This window comes from Elephas maximus, chromosome 19 (assembly GCF_024166365.1).
Source record: "Elephas maximus indicus isolate mEleMax1 chromosome 19, mEleMax1 primary haplotype, whole genome shotgun sequence".
Lineage (NCBI taxonomy): Eukaryota > Metazoa > Chordata > Mammalia > Proboscidea > Elephantidae > Elephas > Elephas maximus.
Genome location: NC_064837.1, coordinates 22,822,970 through 22,842,560, shown reverse-complemented (window position 1 = coordinate 22,842,560; position 19,591 = coordinate 22,822,970). Strand labels below are relative to the sequence as shown.

Sequence of the window (19,591 nt, the reverse complement as noted above, 5' to 3'; positions counted from 1 at the left end):
GGCAGGGAGAGGAGGGATGACAGGCCACACACAGAGGCCACCCAAGCCAGAGTGGGAGACTTTGGGGCAGGTCCCTGTCCCGCCAGGCTAACTGACCACAGGCAACACCAGAGCACACATGTGGGCGTGAGACGGGCTGCTGCTTGGCGTAGACAGCAGGGAGCATTAGTGCCTCAGGGACCTATGCTTCTCTACAGACTCTGAGGAAACATATTTCACCCAATGCCAGGATTCTGAGAGGAGATTCCTGGTCCAGAATGGTAACGCAAGACTATGTGGCTGAGGTAGAAAACAGAAAATCCCTAACTTTAAAACAGTGATGGGAGAACAGGTGTTTATACTGGATGGGTAAGTGCCCAGGTACCTTACCTTCTTCTGACATGACTGCCGGGCCTCCTCTACCTCCTCATCCCGACTCTCCATCTCCTTGGAATGGGTCTGCCTCATCCGTTCCATCTCCATCTCTAGACGTAGCTTGGCCTGGAGGGGATTGGGAGGAAGGACTGGGTTCCTTTCCCAGCAGTGTCCAGGCCCCTGCCTACTGTACCTCAAGGGCAGCTCTCCCCAGGCTCAGGGGCAGAGAGCATCTCTGCCAGCCAGTTCCCTCTGCTCCCACCTTGTTCCTGTCTGTGGTAGCTGGCTCCTCCCCAGAAGCTGAGTACCTTTACAGATGTCTGGCACAGGACCAGAGAAAGGCTGCTGGGGGTGGGGACGACCCTGCAGCTTTTCCATTTGGCTTCCAGGCTCTAGCTCTCTGAACTGATATGGTAGTTCAGTGGCAGGCTATCCATTCTGATCCCCTCACTAAAAACTGGAGCTCAATCACAACTCGCTACCGTGGAAAGCTCCGTGAAAGCGTAGTTGTCTTCACACTGTGTTTGGCACAGCTCAGGTGCTCAGTCAACATTTTTTGAGTAAGGGAACAAATGAATGAATGAACAAGTGAATGTGGCCCATGCCCTGGGTTAGCTGTGGGATAGTGGTACCTCTGGCTGCTCCTCATCCCTCCCTTGGCCAAGCCCTCCAGCACCTGCTCCAGCATCTGGATGGTCCCCGCCTGCTCGTCCAGCTCCTCTTCCTGATCTTTGACCTTGGCCTCCAGATCCCGGAGCTGTTTCTTGACCTTGGCCAGAGAGGCTTCATCCTTGGACTCTTGAGAAGAAATATCCTGGAGTTCAGCCTCCAGTGAGACAACCTTCTGGGTGAACCCGGCAATGTCCATGTCTTTTTCCTGGAGATAAAAAGGAGATGAGGCTGGCCTGGGGCTGACCCCAGCCTATGAGGGAGATAGGACACAAACGAAAGGCTGCCCCACCCACCTCCATTTGTTGCTTTAGGCTGAATGCCTCTGCAAGCAGCATGTCCTTCTCCCGCTGCAGCTTCTCCCGCTGCAGCTTCTCCCGCTGGGCCTCATCGTGCGCCTGTGAGAGCTCACTATCAAACCTGTGGGGGAGCATAGCCATGGTGGTTCCATCAGATAAAGGATGCAAACCAAGGAGGGAACTCATGTGGCTCTAACGTGCACCAGTAGTGAGGTGAGGGTGACATTCAGGGCTTACAGGTGAGGCCGCGGAGGCCATGCTGACCAACAGGTCATTTCACCAAGCGCGTCCATGAAGCCCTTTCACCAAGTGGGCCTAAGAGGGACCCATAAACTGCTTTCAGGGAAGAGGCAGGTAGGCTTTCTCCTCGGTAGTTAAGTCTCTACATTTTCCATTTCAACAGACCCAAGAATGAGGGACCAGGGTAAGGGCAGAGTGGGCACCGAAATGAGTAGAAATGTGTACCCCTGCCCCGTCTAACCCACCTGCCACAGTTCAATTTGGCAGCTTCAAGTGCAGCTGCTGGCTCCTGCCACCACTTCTGGGCAGCATTGGGCCAGGCCTACCCACCCCTGCTGCACCCATGGCACCACCAAGACACCCCACATCGGGCTTGGAGCTGGCATTCCCATGGTGCCCAGCTGGTGGTGAGCTTCAACAGGCACACGGTCGGGGGCCTCTTTCTTCACTCCTGTACTTCCCAGTCTTCCACTTCCAAATAAGGGGCAAATTGCTAAAATTCCTCTTAACACCTTCCCTGAATAGCTAATCAGGTTTCTGTCAAAAATTGAACATTTTCCCCCACTCCCTGCCCCACATCAAAAAAAATAGTAAGAAAACTCCGGGCAGCTGAAACCTAATAAGTTGCCCAGCAGGGAGTGTGGCAACACAGTAACTAGGCCGTGCTGGCACTGTCATGGGGTGCTCAGGAGGGGGGGTCCCACTAACGGTGCCAGCCTTTGGGTAAAAGGATAGGGTGGTGAAAGGCAAGAACTAGGGGAGGGGATAGTCACCCTGCTGGGTGAGGGCGAGGGAGGGCGGAGTATAAGACCCTCCTATTCCCCCTCTCTCTCCTGGAAGCAGCAGCTCAGCTGGGAAGATGGGGTGGGTGCAGGAGGCAGAGGGTAACCCAGGGTCACTGGAAGGACTCTACTCTGCCATCCCCACTCAGAGTCGTGGGGTGGGGCTGCCCCTTCACAAAGGCAACTGGTGCCTCTGCTAAGAGCCCCTTCCCCTGCCGAGGGGAAACGGGCTGTGCTCCCACTTCCTGGGGCACCCTGCTGTTCTTAGGGTATGTGGGTTCCTCGGTGCTACTAATAAAGGTGCCCCATTCCCATCCCCAGTCAGGGAAATTAATTTAGATTGGATTTTCTCCTGCGAGGGCTGTCTCCCTCCTTTGTGTCATTACCATAATGAGATGGAAGTGGCACGGTAGTTTAACGACATTAGTCAGGAGAGTGTGTTTTTATAGCTGACGAAAGTGAGAGATGAGGAGCGGGGTGGGGGCAAGGAGCAGGGATGTGGTGAAGGGGCTCCTGCATGGGGGATAGCTTATGCCTGTCCTTACTGGGCCCAGGACAGGGGTGGCAGGCAGACACTGGGGCTTCCACGGGAACAGGAGCGGAGATGGGAGCGAGTGGAGGTGGGAGCACATCTGAGCACAAAGGGCTGAGCTGGCCTTCAGTGAGGACATAGCTGAGTCCTCCCTATGGATCAGGAGTGAGCCCACATTCCAGGGTGGCTGGCCACGCAGGAAAGGCCCCTGAAGAGGGGTGGGGAGCCCTGTCTGTGGCTGCTCTAGGAGGTACTGAGGCCCTCTGAGCCCAGGGCAGGGGCCCACCCACCTCCTCTGCTTCTTCTCCAGCTCATGGTTGCGGACCTGCTGGCCCTCCAGGTGCAGCTTGGTGTCCTGCAGCTCAGTCGTCAGCCGCTGGCACTTCTTCTTGAGCTGCTGCAGAGCCCGCTGGCTCTCATCACTGTCTGCCTGCAGGTCCCCGAGCTAGGGGCCGGGATGGGGGGCAGGGTCAGCAGCCATTGAGAGGCCCAGAAGTATTGGTGGAGAAGGTGAGGCGGTGGGTGATTGAGGGGACAGACCCAGGGATGAGGGATGAAACTGGGGTCATCCAGGGAACCTAGGAGCTCTCACAATAGTTCAGTCCTGGTTGTCCTCTGCCACTGAGAAGCTAACACACCAATCCTGCCTTCCTCCTCTGAGGGCCGGCCTACCTCCACCATTCATTGAGCTGGCATGCGGCCTGGCCCCTCCCAGCCACAGGGCTCAACTCCTTCCTTCTTCTGGACTCACCCGCCTCTCCAGCTGCCTCTTGTTCTGCTGCTCCACCTCCAGCTTGTCCTCAAACTCCTGCTGAAGCCGCTTCTTGGTGAAGTCCACTTCCCGCATAGCTCGCTCATACTTCAGGCGCCACTCGCCACCTGTGGGGTTGGGGGCAGAGGGGGAGAAGGATGGGGTAGAGATGGGCAGTCATGGGAGAGGCCCTTCTTCAGCCTCTGGGACTCAGAAAGGTCTCTGGAATAACAACTTCTCCTCCAAGGTAGGAGGAGCCACTGGCTGGGAGGAGACTGTCCTCTCTCCAGGGACTGCCAGGACCACAGCCCTCAGGAAATGTCATTATCATGACATGAGAACCCCCTGCATTTACTGGTCCCTCTACTTCCTTATCTCTTCATTTCACTTTAGTTTTACAGTACTCCTACAGAGGGGAGACGGGCCTAGAGGAGGGGCACAGTCATCAGGCACTCCTCCTGCCTCAGGCCCACCTGCATCATCATCCAATTCCCCGTTGATCTCAGCTGCCCGGATGAGACGGGCCTCCATCACCTCCATTTCCATCACCTCCATTTGCTTCTTCAGTGCATCGTACTGGGTCTGCAGAATAGGGGGTTATGAGGTCAACAGCAGAGCACTCGGTGTGCCGTTCCACCCTTGCTCAGTACTGCTGGTCCCCTGAACCACACAGATCCTGGTCACACACTTATCCAGGGCAGACAGGGATGCTGGGCTAGTTAGTGGTGAAGATGGGCCTCTCTCACGACTGCCCATCTCTACCCCATCCTTCTTCCCCTCTGCCCCTTTAGAGGAAGGTAGATGGCCACTAGGGTGTGGCAGCTCACTAGCATGGCTGTCTTCACCCTGGCCCTGCCCTCACCTGCAGTTCCTTCATCTCCCTCTCAGCCCGGAGTCTCTCCGCTGTCTCTGCGTCCAGCAGCTGGGAGGCAGACTCTCCAGTGTTACGTTCATCTGTCAGCTCCGATGTCAGGTCCGAGATCTGGGGGTGGGGGAGAGAGTCCACCACCAGTTGAAGAGTCCATTTCACCTCAGCCAGAACACCAGGGGCAGGGCTCAGTGGGTCCAGCCACCCGATAGGGGTGGGCCAGGCTGTCTGGTGCCAGGAGTCAGTCACTCACCCGGGTCTCCAACCGGTCACTGTTGAGTCGCAGCTCATTCCGCTCCTTCTCCACCTTCTCGAGCTTGCTCCGCAGCTGCTGGATCTCCTCCTAGGGCAGAGCAAGGAGGGCAAAGTGAGCCAGAGGCACTGCAAGGGACTGGGGCATATGTGTCCCCACAGCTGTGAACTCCAGGTCTGCACCCTCAGGGTGAACAAAGCTGGTGAAGCTCAGGCCAGGCCACAATGAGGAGGCATTCCCCCAACAGAAGAGCCCACTGCCTCCTCAGGGGCTCCTTCCCCACATGCCGAGGATGCCTGAGATTTTATCCTAAGAAGCTACCTAGGGGCTCAGCCACCACCCCAAAGGGACTCCTTCGATTGATGGGCACAGTTCCCGGAGACCAGCTCTTGGGACTCAACAAAGGAGCACCTGGGGGCCCAAGACAAGCCAGCAAGTCTCTTTCACACGTGAATGAATGACAGTCCCTTCCCACCCAGTGACATCCCCTTCCCCGGCTGTTTCATACGTCTCTGTTCCGGATCTGCTCCTCTGACAGCTGCACCTCAACGAGGGGCCTCACGGTGGTAAAGAGCTTCCACCAGGGCCAGTCCTTCACCCCTTTGTTCTTCTTGATGTTCTTCTGCACACAGCGAATGGCCAGGTCCTGGATCTGCAGTGGGGTGGATGGTGTGCAGCAGGGCTCTCAATCCCTCTGGGCTCGGGGCCGCTCTCCCTGGCAAGCCCAGCCAAGGATCCTCCCCACCACTAGCGTGGCCACTGACCCCAAGTCACACCCTTCCCATGCCACCCGTTGCCCCGCCAGCCTCCCTCTATCCCTCAGAGGGTGGGTGGCAGAGAGCCTGGCTCTGGGAGCACTGTACTGGGCACGAACCTCTCCACCGTCATTAGGAATAATTTCATCTGCTTTATTTGCTGCCTGATTATTTCCAGCACCCTGGCCTAGATGTGCTATAAAACCTAATCTTGCTGAAACACAAGAGGCGGCAGTGCTGGCTGTTTTATGGACTTGCTAATAAGAAAAGGAGTCGCTGACACAGCTCCTTAATCTTCATGGAGCAGCCCATGATCCAGGGCCCACCTTTGCCTGGGCCCTGCTTCCCCACCACAATCCCCTACACAGCCCTCTGACCAGGTTGCATGGCCCCACCCCTGGGACCACCAGCATACTCGCTGGCACCAAGGGAGTTGCCATTCCCCACTCTGGCCCACAGCATGCTGCCCCAGGAGGTTCCTGCCTCTTGTCCTCCAGATAATGATAACTCAGCCCTGCAACTAGCCTCCTGCCCCTGCATGTTCCCCTGAGTCCCCCACCCCACACCAGGAACTCAGCTATGCCCATCCAGGCTTGGGAGTGGGGACCTGGGTGTCCCTAGAGCATCACCTTTCTCTTCTTGAAGTGCTGACGGGCAAGGTAGCCCCTGCAGGCCGCCTGAAACAGGGTCAAGTTCTTGCTGGTTTGTTCATCCCGCTGCTCTTCTAGCCTCACCAATGTGCCTGCCCGGAAGAACACCTGTGGAGAAGCAGGCCAGGTGAGGGCAGGAGACAGGACCCAGACAGCCCAGTGGAGAAATGGGAGGAAAAGTGGGGAGCTGGAAATCCAACTGTCCAACAGAGGAGGGGAGGAGTGAGAAGAGGCACTGGGAAGCCTTAGGGAGAAGGGCCAGGTTGGGGGCTGGGAGATTTTAAAAGGGGAGGAGTAAGGTGGAAAATCTTACTTCAAAGAGAGATGAAAGGAGAGGGAAGTCAAAGGGAAGATACCCGGGGCAAGGAAGGAAATAAAACAGTCACTGATCAAACAGGAAAAGAAAGTCCTTTAGAACATCTGCAGTGGCCTCTTCTCCCAGGACTGCCCGCACATGGCCAATGCCCCACACCCACAGCAGGGTCCAGACACTGACTCCAGCTTCCTCTGACATCAAGATACCTGGGGTCAGGTGAAGTGGATGGGTGTGTGTGTGTGTGCATGCGAAGAAGTGTGCTGAGGGAGGAGGGGGAGAAGGTAGACGTGGGGGAAATGAGAAGCTCCTGCCCCTTCTCTTAAGCCTCTCTGCTCGGTTTCATTTCAGGTCTCCTCTTTCATGTGCCAACACCCCACGCCCAGGTTTCATCTTCTGGTGATGAAGCCAGTGGGGTGGGCGGGGGTTGGCTCAGTGAAGGGACCTGTCATACAGGTTTGGGGGCTGAAGGACAGAGGTGTGAGGAGCCAGCTGGGCGCCCCCACACCCAGCCCTTCCTCTTGCTCTTTGGTGCCTAAGCTGGGGCCAGGTCAAAAATTTTCCCTACTAAAAGAGGAGGAAGGTGGGTGGTGGGAAATGATCTGGTGAAAAAAGACCCTGGTATCCTTATCCTTGAGAGAAGGTAAAGGGACACCTAGGTATATGTCTACTTCCACCTGCCACAGAACACAGGAGAGTTCCTTTTGTAGGGCAAAGAGACGATTGAGCTCCCTGGGAGATGCAGGTTATATAAATGTGCTCAGAACAAATAGGTACAGAACCCTAAGGCCTCCCTCCAGGGAACAAGAGGAGAGAGGGCCAAGACTTTCTGCTGAGAAAGGTGTGCCTCTGGCGACACCAGGAAAACCTAGTCCCCCAAGGGTGGTGGGGAGAAAGCCAGCTCGCCCCTCTTCCACACTCCCCAAATCCCACCTATAGGGCTGCACACCTGGGACCTCGCACAGTGCTTGAGCTCCACCTGTGCCTCAATTTCCCACAATGTGCAAGCCAGAAACTGCAGCAGTAGGTAAGGAATATCCAAGTTCCCCCTGAAGGTGGGCAAACATGCTTGGTCAGTACACAAAGCTAACTGACTGGCAGAAGTAAGGTGCCAGGGCGGGGGCCGAGAATGGCCCAGAAACACAACGGGAAGAGGAAATCTGTTGAAAGACTAGAACAACGAGCCTTAAACCTCTCTTGAACAGTTGTACATTCTGGGGTTAAGTGTTCTTTTGAGTATCAGGTGAAAGCTCCAGGCCATCTCCTCCCTAAAATACCCGTTCATACAAAATTTTACAATGTCAGGATGTGCTCCAACCTTTAAAGTCCTTGCCTGAACCCTCAGGGGCCGGTGGGCTCAGATTAAGACGCCCTCTCTCTGAAGCAATGTGAAGAGCACACAGGGAACCCTTGCTCACCAGCCAATGAAAGCCACAGCCTAGAAGGCCCAAGCTTCCTCTTCCAAGCCAGGTGGGAGCAAACACTGACTCTGCCCCCAGCTCTGCCCTGGAGCACCCGTGGGCCCTGGGGCTCACTTGCCTTAGCCAGGTGCCTGGGATGACTCAGGACTGTAGAGGGCCTGAAATGGCAGCAGGAAGAGGGCCAGCCTATACAAGCCCTCTCCTGTACAAGACATGCCTGGGAACCTAGGAATTGGCCTGGAGGAGGTACCAGGGCACCTGGCGGAAGAGCCCTAGTATGAGTTAATCCAAGGATAAACCAAGGACTTGAAGTAAAATCCTTGATTACAAGCAACCCCAGGAAGGAAGCAAAACTAGCAGCCCCTGAACTTAGAAAAAGTTGAGGGCGGGGAGGAAAAAGGTGAAGGTAGACACAACATGGCAGAGACAGAAACAGAAAAATGAGGTGGAAAGAGAGTGGGACCACAAAAGACACAGAGAACAAGGAGTGAAACAGAGAGAAAAACAGAGCCAGAAACAAAAGAATAGAGACCAGTAGGGGCTGCAAAGACAAGCAGGAAAAGGGAAAGCCAAGGGCAGCAGAGACAAAGATAGGAAGACACAAAGAGACAGATATGGAAAGGGAAAAGGAAAGGGCTCCATAGCGAGGGACAGGGTGGGAGAAACCAAGAATCTGACTCAAATGCAGAACACAGAGAGGGGCAGAGAGAACACAGCAGACGAACAACACTCAAGCCTTTTCTGCAAGCATCCTCTTCCACCTCACATGCCTCTTGGGGTCCTGGGACCCAGAGTCCTCTCTCTGTGGACAGGTGGACAGGTCCAGACCCTCTCTCTGGCTCCCAACTACTCTCCCTCCCACGTCAGCCCTTGCAGCACATACGTGGATGCCGCCTGTCCAAGCCTCCCAGTCGTAGGGGAGAAGGGTGTGCAGGACTCCTCGCCTGGTGAGAAGAATGCTCAGCTGACCCTTTGGTGTGGGGTGATGTGGCAGACTGGCACTCAGGGCCGGGCGTGCCAGCCTTTTATGCACCACGTTCCTTTTGGATGAGGAATTCGGCCTGTGGGCAGGGGATGGTGGCACAGCCTCGCCATGTCCTGCTTGTTCTTCTCATAACCCAGCAGCCCTAGACTACTCGCCAAAGGGGGCTCTGCCCTCTGGACCACCACTCTGCCTACTGCCTTCCTGCTTCTTGAGCCCTCCTCTCCTGGAGCCCAGCCCTTCTGACTCCCCTACTCCCTACACTGGGGCTCAGCCCAAGTGGAGAACCACCCTCCATTCCACTCCCTCCTGACATCACAGGTGCTCATGGCCCTGAACGAGCCAGTTATTCAGAAGGAGGGAAAATCAAGTGTGCTACAGCTGGGACATCTACCTTTCTGGCTCCTAAAGGGGCAGCTTGAGAGGAGGGGTAACCCCTGAAGGGGGGGCTAGAGGTCAAGATTCAGAAGGGGCACCGGGAACTTCTGAAGTCTGACTGAGGGGAGAGACAGGAAAGGAGAGTCAGCCATCTGGACACGGGTGACCAGAGAGGGAGGGCCTGACTGCTCTCCTTTAGGGACAACTCACCCGGCTCAGGCCCATGCAGCAGCTGCTCTTCTCCAGGTCCAAAGACTCCAGCAGCTCCTCCACTGCCTGTGGAGAGAGGCCTCTGTCAGGGAGCCCTCCAGGGACTCCCTATCTCAGTGTATGGCTTTGCCCAGTCACTCAGTCCTTCCCCCTTCATCCATTCATTTCATTCAATCATTTATTCGACAAACACTTCTGATGAATGTCCACAGTGTCAGGCACTGTGCTAGCCTCTGGGGACATAATGACTGTAAGAGTCTCCATCCTTGAGGAACAAACTATCTTGTTGGGAAGCCAGGCAAGTGAAGTAGTGAAGTACACAGAGAAGGAGGTATCTAATTCAGACAAGGGAGTGATGGAAGGCACTCTGGAGGAGTGCTACCTGTGCTAAATTTTCAGATACAAGTAAGAATAAGCTAGACAAAGCAGGTGGAAGGGTAGAGCGACCTGCCAGCGTGAACAAGAGACATGGGAGTCAAACAGCAGAATGCTCTGAGGAAACTCCCAGTAGTTTATTCCACCTGGAGCAAAGGGGGTGGGAGTGGGGGAGCAGCTAAAGGTGCAGTGAGAGAGGTGGGCGTGGCCAAAGCACGGGTGGAGGGGGCCCCTGTGTGCTTTGGGAGCCCCTGAAGAGTGCTCTCATGGAGGGGCATGATCAGATTTGCAATTTACAGAGATCCCACTGGCACCTGTGTAGAGATGGATGGAGACCCCCTACTTAGGCAGCCACTGCAGTAGCCTATAAGAAAGGAAACTAGCCTGACCCCAAAGGGAGAGAGGGGAGGAAGGTGCAGGAGATGTCAAGGAGATAGAGGCAGTATCCTTGCTGGATACCAGGGGTGTAGGGAGGTACATAAAAGGCAGGAATCTACAGATAGGCCAAGGTTTCTGACTTACGTAACGCAGTAGATAATGGTGCCATTCCCCAAGACAAGGAATACAAGAGAAAGAACAGGTTTGAGAGGAAATATAATTAGCTTTTTTTTTTTTCAGTTTGAACACACTAAGTTTGAGGTACCGTAAGGCATACAGGTAGAGAAGTCCAGAAGGCAGCTAGATAGAAATATGTGTCTGAAGCTCAGGAGAGAAGCCTGGGCTAGAGGTATTGATTTGGAAGTCATCAATACATATGCGGTAGTTGAAGTGCTGGGTGTGAATGAGGTTGTCCAGAAAGAGGATGTAGAATAGAAAATACAGTCAAGGACAGCATCTTGGGGAAGAGAGATCTTTACCTAAGGGGCAGGTGGAAAAGAAGAAGAAGCTCAGAGGGACTGACAAGGAAAGACCGGAAATAAGGGGAAAACCAAGAGTGGCAGCAAAGAAGCCAAGCAGAGAATGTTTCAAAAAGAATGAAGTTGTCAACAGAGCATATTGCCAAGAATTCAAGTAACAGAAGAATAGAAAAGGGCCCATTGACTCTAGCAATATGGAGGGCATGGGGAGATGAGAAGACCAGTCCCAACGTGTCAGGGAGTAGGAACCAGGCAGCTGTGTACGGGTAGAGGAATGAGTGGCGGCCAGGGCAGGGGCAGGAGGAGGAAAGTAAGCATTAGACAATGCTTTCAATTACCTTGATGGTGTAGGGTAGGAAAGAGACAGAACAATAGTCCAACATAAGAAAGGACTGACAGAAGGCTCCTTTCAGAGAGGAAAGTCTGGGGAATGTTTATCCACTGAGAAAAAAAGAACCTGTAGAGAAGGAGAGGCTAAAGGAACAGGAAAGGGAAGAGTCAAGACTGATGGAGCCAATCTCTGGGGTGGGGGTGGGGGACGAAGGGAACAGACTCCAAAGCACAGGAGGAAGGGATTGGACCAGAGGAGGGACACCTCTTTTACCAAGACAGAAAGGAGGAAGGGAGGGAAGGAAGAAGGGGGAAGACAGAGAGAATTTTACAGAAGGTAGAAGAAGAAGCTGAAGCTTCAATTTTACCACAGTTTGGAGACAAGGTCATTTGCTGAGTGTTGCGTTGGGTGGGGGCGGGGAATTTGAGGAGAAAGATGGAGAATGAATAGCAGGGGAGGAGCCTGGAATAGGGACTAAATGAGGATGGGGCACATGGAATAGTTGCTGGGCCACCCCAACGGTCCAGCTGAAGCTGGAGACCACGAACCTGTAGGAATTCAAGTCCTCACAGTTGTATAATTTTCTCCCACAGCCCTTGGGAACCCAAAATGAGGAGTGCAGACACCCAAAGACTGGCCCTTCAGGTGGGGTTTGGTAGGGCAAGTGCTATGCGAGGGCTCAGGAAAGTTGAAGGTGATTAAGGTTGTATGACTGGAGGACTGAACCACAGCATCAAGGCTGAGCAAAAAAGGAAGTGAAGCCAAAAAGGAATTGACAATAGAGAAAATGGAGTGGGGTCCAGAGATGGGATGTCTCAGTGGGGTCAAAGAGCAGGTGTACTGAGATGAGGACATGAGTGAGAAGCACAGGTAGGAGGCCATGCTGCAATTTAAGGTTTCAGAGGTAGGGCATTTCCAGAGATGACCAGGTGTCGGGTGTAGCCATGAGTGGGAGACTAGAATGGAGGACAAGAGACAGTGAGAAAGAGGTGGGGTGGGTCATCACATGCACACCACGGCCACCCCGGACGCTGGCAGGCCTGAGGATGGAGAGAAGGTTGGTGAACGCAGGTCTATGACTCGGGGGCAACAGAGGGTAGCACACCAAGAAAGACTGGGCACTCACTGTGGTGTTCCTGCCCCACCCTGCAGAGTACCCTCCCTTTTAGGGAAGTCATCCTAAGGTCTGAGGCGCTTTCAGAGTCACACTGGGTGCTGAGGCCAGAGCACAGTGAAGGAAGGCTCTTCTGCTCAAGAAACCCTTTGGCTCTCTGAGAAGGTGCCTCTGAAGGGTGAAAGCCTAGAGTATGGCAGCGAGACACCCTGTTCTCCAGCCATGAATTTACCAGCTCAGGCTGGCAAGGGGCCTTTGAACCTTATGCTTACCCCTGGCACCAAGGAGGTCTTATCATATCAATAGTCCTCCCAGGAGAGATGCTTCCTCTGTCCCTAGGCTGCTTCCTACTGCAGAAGCCAGTCCCTGACTTGGAGGGCAAGGCCGAGGGACACAGGTGCCATCAGTGAGGCATGCAAAACACCAGTTCTAGTCTGACACCTGGGAGGCTCTGGCCTTGTTCGCTCTTAGATGATTGTCTGGGTCCCCAAGGAGCAGATGTTCCCTGCTGGGGACTCCAAAGAGGGTGGCTCCTATTTGATTCTTACAGTACATGCCCCAGGTTGCCTTCCCCATTCCACCACAGCCTGACCGCCATGTTCTCCTGTCCTGGCCCTGGTTGTCCAAACCCAGGTGTACGAGCAAGGGGCTAGGCCTGTGCACTCTAGGGGAGGAATGACAGAGACACCTGGGGAAGGGCAGCTGCTCAGAGGGGGTGTATACAAAGGGAGAGGGATCTGGTGGGGATCTGAGGCCCAGACCTACCCGCCTTTCATCCACTACGATGTAGTTGCGCCCGTGTTTCTTGGTCAGGTGTGGGGCCAGGACATCGAAGCGGCGGCGGAACTCAGAGAACACCATGTGGTCAGGGTAACCTAGAGAGAGATCCGGCCCAGGTCTGGGTCAGTCAATACCTTGCCTGGTCCCAGCTCACCTCAGTAGCCACTGGTACCCTGGCAGCCAGCGTGCAGGGACGGTGGGCAGAGAGAGTCACCTGAAGGGGAAGAAAACTGTTGGGGTGGAGAGTCTGCAGTTGAAGCAGGCCCAGGAAAGGGGAACTGAGAGGAAGGAGGCAGGACAAAGGAGAGAAGGCCAAGGGGACGATTACGGCTGCTCCGCTGCAGGACGTTGTTGTTGTTAGCTGGCTCCCATGTACGACAGAACAAAATGCTGCCTGGTCTTGGCTACCCTCATGATTGGCTATGGATCAGACTGTTGTGGTCCATAGGGTTTTCCCTGGCTGATTTTCATAAGTAGATCACCAGGTCTTTCTTCCTAGTCTGTCTTAGTCTGGAAGCTCTGCTGAAACCTGTTCAGCATCACAGCAAAGTGCAAGCCTCCACTGACAGACAGGTGGTGGCGGCACATGAGGTACATTGGCCAGGAATCAAACCTGGGTCTCCTACTTGGAAGGCAAGAATTCTACCACTGAACCACCAATGCCACAGTGGGATAGGAAGGTTTAAAAAGGGAACGAGCTCCTTTAGAAGGAATCAAGTTCCTTCCCAGCGAAGCCTGCAACTGGAGGATGGCTAACCACCTACAAAGAATGTCATGGGGACAAAAGACTGGGTGATCTCTAAGATCCCTTTCAGCCCTCAAAATCTATGTCTATTACGACCCAGAGAGCATAATATCTTGAGGATTTAAAAGAAAAAACAGGGCATTAGAGAGTAGTTGAAAGGAAAAGTGTATGGGCTTAGGGTCTGAAGCCTTCTTATGATCATGTGACCCTGGGCAAGTCACTCAAAGCTTTCTAAGTCTCAGTTTCCTCACCTGTAAAACAGAGACACTACCACTTACCTCACCTGGTAGTCATGGAGATTAAATAAGATAATAGATACAAAGAACAGTCTGTCTCAGTTGGGGGGCATTCAGTAAAATGCTCCCTTCCTTTCCTCAGCCCGTTGTGGGCTCTCCTCCCTGCCCCTATCCTGACCTTGAGCCCCAGACCAGGTGCCAAAAACACTTGAATTTTCTCTCTCACTGATAAGAGGCCCCCTGTTCTACTCTGTCCTACAGAATCGCTATGAGTCAGAATCGACTCAGTGGCAACAGGTTTGGTTTTTTCGTTAGTGTCTGGGAAAGGAGCCCTGGTGGCACAACAATTAAGCACTCGGCTATAGTCCAAAAGTTGGCGGTTTGAACCTAACCAGCAGCGCTGTGGGAGAAACACCTGGCAATGTGCTCCCATAAAGATTCAGCCTAGAAAACTCTACGTGGGCAGTTTTACTCTGTCACATGGGGAGAGTATGAGCTGAAACTGACTTAACGGCACCTAACAACAATAACAACACTGTCTGGGATGGGAGCATGGACTTGCCTGAAGGTCATGGGGAGGGTGAGGTGGCTTCTACTGTGGAGTGAGGTCAGGATGGTGGCCAGTAGGAGGTTACGCTGAGTCACCCTGAGGACATCAGAGCCCACGGTAAAGGATCAAGAGATTCCTCCTTCAGAATCATAGAATTTCACACTGGAAATGGCCACAGACCAGATCCAACGCATCTTCTAGACATGGAAAAACTGAGGCTTGGGGGGTGGAGTGACTGGCTTGCTCGGGGTCACGAAGGCTGCAGCTGGAGGCAGAGCTGAGCTCCAAACCCGAGCTCCTGACAGCCAGTTGGGGGCTTGCTCCACTACGCCGGGGCTAGCTCTGGGAAATCCTCCAACTGGGAGATGAGGCTGATGCATGTGCCTGATAATTGAAACAGGAGGCAGGGGCTGCTGAGGGGCCAAGACAAAGTGAGCTATTGAGTGTATCCGAATTGCAATTAAATTGATGGGCTGGGACAGTGGGTCTGGACGCCTGGCATCTTAATTAATCATCAGCGCTATCAATGTGGCTGGGGGGCGGGTGGGGGGGGGACCTGCTGCTGCTGGCCTCATCGATCTGCTTGTTTGAGTAAAGCACATTGATTTTGGTTCAGAGCGGTAACAATCTGGTTTTGAAATAATAAACACCAACTCCATACCAAGACGCAGGGACAGAGTGATGATTTGTTTAGAGCAGGGCAGGGAGTCCGTTTCCTGACTTTGGCTGCTGAGGAAAAATGATGGTCCCCATGGGGATGCCTTAAGGGGACCTAGTAGTGAGTGGGTGGGGTCCTGCCTGCTCATCTAGCCAAGGAAAGAAGGGTAGAAACCTGGCAACTTGAACTTCTCGGGCAAACAAAACCTTACTTGAAAGGCCAGCCTGTCTGGGTCAAATCCCGCTCTGGCACTCATGAGCTGTGTGACCTTGGGAAAGCTGCTTAACCTCTATGAGCCTCAGTCTCCTAATCTGGGGAGGACAACAGTACCCACCTCATGAGGTTGTTGTGATGAGGGTTAAATGAGTTAATGTGTGTGAAGAGTTGAGACCAGGACCTGGTAAACGGCAAAAGGTCTAGCGATGTTAACTACTATTATTACTACTATTATTACCATCTTCTCTGACCCCTCCTCTAGGTGGATCCATAAAAAGGGTGGTCTGTCTGACATTTCTTGGGAATTTTAAGTACGTATGTCAGAGAGATTTAGCATCCAATTTCTTGACGGGGGGCGGGGCGGGTTTTGGCCCAGACTCCGGCCTGCTCCTTGGTAGCTATACCACCTCTGGGTGGGCAGACAGCATCTGCTCTGCTGCTGTGGGCAGAGCCGACCCACCCAAACTACGGACATGGGGAAAGAGAGAGCTGTGGGGACAAACGGCAGGGTATACAGGGCAGGGAGGGGATGGGGACAAAGAAAACTTGAATATGGAAGGGGAAGCAGGAAGAGGGAGTCAGTGGGATGGCAGAAAATAGAGAAAAGGACAGGCCATGGGCTAGCAGAGTCCAGAAGAAAGACGCCACAGAGAAGGCATAGAGCAGAAAAGAGAGTGAAAGAGATCTAGGGCCCGTTCTGAGACAGGAGGGGAGAGACACAGGCAGCTCCAGAAGAGAGAGCCAGGACCTGAGAAGGAAGGAAGCCCCACCTTGGCGGTACATGCGCATGGCATCAAGCAGGCGGGAGCCACGGAGCTGGGCACGGAGCAGGGGCACGTCGAGCTGCAGGAGTCCAGCCTCACAGTGGTCTCCAGAGGGCAGGTCCAACTCACTGCTGCTGCTGACCCGGCGGGAGGCGGCGGCCCGGGGCTCCCCGGCCCAGCCCTCAGCCACCGGCAGGAAGCAGTGCACAAAATGCAGCTTTGACTTCTTGATGGTGTCAATGAGGGCATCCTGCCAAAGGGGAAGGCACTGCCCTCAGTGGGCTCTGATGGCCATGGCCAGGACAGTAGGACTGGTGTCAGCATTTCCTCTCTTCACGACAGTGCCATGTGTCTCACCACTGTCCAGGACATGCTAAGCCTGGACAACTGTACCGTCACTAGGCCTGAGTGGCCGTTCAGAGGTGGCTGCACTGAGAAGGTCCCACCAACAGTGGTCAAGTTAGAGTGGGATTCTGTGTGCCCAGAACACCCAGGCCTACCATCAGGGGTAAGAAGGGCCTCTGGGCCCAGGCTGCCACACTTACCACCTGCAGCTTAATCTGGATGCACAGTGACTTCTTCTTGACAGCCGCCATGCCTGTGGTAAAGGTCTTCCGCATGCTGGTTGCCCGGCGCAGCGCCAGCTGTGAGCCTCCCTCCAGGCCTGCGATGGAGCCTGACAGCACCGTGGTGCTTCCCGCTCGGCTCAGAAACAGGTTGCTGATGATTTTTCTGCCGGAGGTGGGTGGGTGGGAGGGAAGGGAAAGGGGTGGAGTCGCATTAATGGGGCAACAGAGACCATTCCTGCTCCCAGCTCCTAGGGCACCAAACAGCCGCACGGTGGCCGAGGCCCTGGGTTATCTGGGCTGGGGATGCACGTCCCACACCCTGCGGACAAACTGTAGAGAGACTTTCAAACAACAAGAACAGAAAACTGGGGCTGGGCAGAAGCCAAGAGATAGACCAGACAGAGGGTGGCTAACTATACTTTTCCATCAACAAGGAGGGCAGAGGTAAGTAAGGAAGGGGGTTTTCCAATGTGGCAAGAGACATCAGAGTCAAGGATCTTCCCGCATACTATATAATTTGCTTATTACATTCACCATTCGTTATCTGTCTCCCCTCACTAGAACGTAAACTCCACGAGACCAGGAATTTAGGTTTTGTTCATTGCTAGCTGCCAAGCACCTAGAAGAGTCCCTGTTACAGGGTAGGTGCTCAATTATTATCTGTTGAATAAATGAATGGAAGACGGGTTATACGATCGAGGGGTTCCCAGGGCTACCCCTGACCTCTCTGAAGAAAGTGGGGTGTCATTCAAATTTAAGACTATAGACCTTTTCATGCATGTCTGTTCCCCAACTCTGCTCCAGTAGGTCACCCCCATGCCCTCAAGGCCAACTGGTCTTGGCTGCTGCCTCTCTGGAAGTGGAGGCTGTCTGCCTGTTTGCCCCAGGGGAAAGGAGCCCAGGAAACAGCCCTGGGGATCGGACACAGGCAGTGGTGTTCTTACTTCTGGGAGTCCTGCAGGAGTCGGGGGGCGTTCTGGGTGGCCGGGTTCTGCTTGGTATAGCTCAGCCAGCCAGCCACATTGTACTCTACCCAGTTCGTGCCGTGACTGTGGCCCAGGAGAAAATGGTGTGGTTTGCTGCTGCGCAGGAGTGGGCTTGGGCCTGAGAGTGGAGAAGCAGGGTTCAGATTGTCAAGGCACAGACACAAAGCCCAGGGACTCAGGTGAGCCCCTGGGGAAATGCCAGTTATTCACACGGACCCATACAAGTGGGTCCTCTGGAGAGGAAGTAGAGGAGTTACCCTCCAGCCATGTCACTTGCCTTTTTTGTCACCTTCCTGGGGGCCATAATAGGAGAAAAGGCGCTCCAGGAGCGCATCCTCACTGGCCCCTGGCACCAGCGCCTCCTCTTCCAATAGCCACAGCAGGCCCCTTGCCTCGTCCGTGCGGGCCAGCGAGCGGACCTATGGGAAAAGGCAGGACGTCCCCCCTATAAACACACTACACATATACACAGGCACGCACACACATTGCAGCTCCTGTCGCTCACTGTTGACACCATGGAGAAAGGGGAGGAGTTGGGCACAAAGGAGAAACGGATCAGAAAGGAGCCCACAGCAAAATATGGTTCCCAGGACTCAAGTCCGAGTCGCTAAAGACTGAGGCTTCTTATTAACCCAAGCCCACATCCAGGGGCTCTCGCTTAACCTCATCCCCTACAAGGTCACAGGCAGCTCGGGCTCACCCCCTGGGCATCACCTCCAAACAGATTAAATGGGACACAGTCTGTAAGGCCTTGAGCACAGTGCATGGCCCAAAAGAAGCTCTCAGTAAGCGTCAGCTGTGGGGTTAGCACTGGCCCCCTAAGAGGGGAGAGCCAGAAAGGGTTTAGGTCAATGCAAGTGGGCTCGAAGCACGGCCATAAACTCAAGTGCCAAAGGGTACAACAGGTGGCTTAATGGATGTGGCAGCCAGAAGGGGAGGGTCTGGGGCAAGCTGGGGGTAACTGCCACTCAGCTCCTACTAATTGCCATCTTGGGAGAACCTCGGCCTAGTGCTGATAAATCTTCCGGGTATTCGAGAGAAGGTGGAAATACTAAATTCTGATTTCTGATGCACCATGCAGGCCAAACAAACTAGGCCTATGGAATTTCTATGGAATTCTCAAGTCTTCCTTGGGCAGGGAGGACTAAGCTTTCCCTGTATCCAATTCTGGCCTGACCTTTAGGGACTAGAGGAAAAGAGAAGTGAGAGAAGTACTATTTTCCTTCTCTTTGGCCCCAGCTGTCTGCATCTCCTCCCCACAGCTCCCCAAGGGAGTTGGTGTGATATCATTCCCAGAAGGAAGCAGAACGTGGCCAAGGACCAATGGGCGAATACAGTAACCCAGCGGCTGGGGACCTGAATGACGGAAATAAGCAATGAGGCCATCAGATGGTGAGTGGTAGGCTGGACACTGAAGGGCCCCTTCTCCAAGGTCCATCCGATAGGGAAGACTGGAGGAGGGGAAGGATGGCCAAGCTCCCTCTGCATGCATTGTCTGACCCACTGCTGTTCATGAGCCATACATACTAGCTTCCCCATATCTCTTGGGAATGGCAAAGGCTCTTGAGGGAGGCTGCTACCGGAGGCCCGGTGTCAGGAAAAAGGAAATCCAACTTCTCTGAGGAGATGTGGTACTTGGGCACTTTAAGCATTTATCCCCAGGGGGACATTTGCTCTCCCCTGGGTCCCGCCCCCTTGTGCTAGCTAAGCAGGGCCTTTCCACAGGGAAGAGACAGAGGGAAGCAGGAATCAAAGCAGAGCAGGGAGATCAGCAGCCTAGCAAATGCCAATTCTCCAACAATGCATCTTATGCAATTTTCCTAATTGAAGACAATCACCAAATGCCAAGCACTCATCAAGCCAGCCAGTCCCCCAGGCACCAGAGTGCCCAGTACACTAGTACAAAGGGTGACAGAGCCCACCCCTGAGGATGAGGGGTGAGGGTTCACCCCC

The 19,591-nt window shown here is 54.1% G+C and overlaps 1 protein-coding gene and 1 non-coding gene across 20 annotated transcripts in view; both read right to left on the bottom strand.

Annotated features, from left to right (window-relative positions):
* The window catches only part of MYO18A (myosin XVIIIA), a 103,459-nt gene that overhangs the window by 20,694 nt on the left and 63,174 nt on the right, over nucleotides 1-19,591 (bottom strand). For all 19 annotated transcript variants that reach the window (XM_049858740.1, XM_049858751.1, XM_049858746.1 and 16 more), the window contains 16 exons: nucleotides 17,916-18,057; nucleotides 17,597-17,756; nucleotides 16,629-16,815; nucleotides 16,090-16,333; nucleotides 12,900-13,009; nucleotides 9,458-9,523; nucleotides 6,133-6,261; nucleotides 5,257-5,400; nucleotides 4,749-4,838; nucleotides 4,490-4,609; nucleotides 4,101-4,209; nucleotides 3,628-3,755; nucleotides 3,167-3,321; nucleotides 1,320-1,443; nucleotides 1,031-1,231; nucleotides 370-480 (listed from right to left, as the gene is read on the bottom strand). In XM_049858740.1, the coding sequence (XP_049714697.1) occupies nucleotides 370-480; nucleotides 1,031-1,231; nucleotides 1,320-1,443; nucleotides 3,167-3,321; nucleotides 3,628-3,755; nucleotides 4,101-4,209; nucleotides 4,490-4,609; nucleotides 4,749-4,838; nucleotides 5,257-5,400; nucleotides 6,133-6,261; nucleotides 9,458-9,523; nucleotides 12,900-13,009; nucleotides 16,090-16,333; nucleotides 16,629-16,815; nucleotides 17,597-17,756; nucleotides 17,916-18,057 (2,220 nt within the window). The remainder of the gene's footprint in view (nucleotides 1-369; nucleotides 481-1,030; nucleotides 1,232-1,319; nucleotides 1,444-3,166; nucleotides 3,322-3,627; nucleotides 3,756-4,100; nucleotides 4,210-4,489; nucleotides 4,610-4,748; nucleotides 4,839-5,256; nucleotides 5,401-6,132; nucleotides 6,262-9,457; nucleotides 9,524-12,899; nucleotides 13,010-16,089; nucleotides 16,334-16,628; nucleotides 16,816-17,596; nucleotides 17,757-17,915; nucleotides 18,058-19,591) is intronic.
* On the bottom strand, nucleotides 13,507-13,577 carry TRNAG-UCC (transfer RNA glycine (anticodon UCC)). The gene has a single exon. It is a non-coding gene; the product is annotated as a tRNA-Gly (tRNA).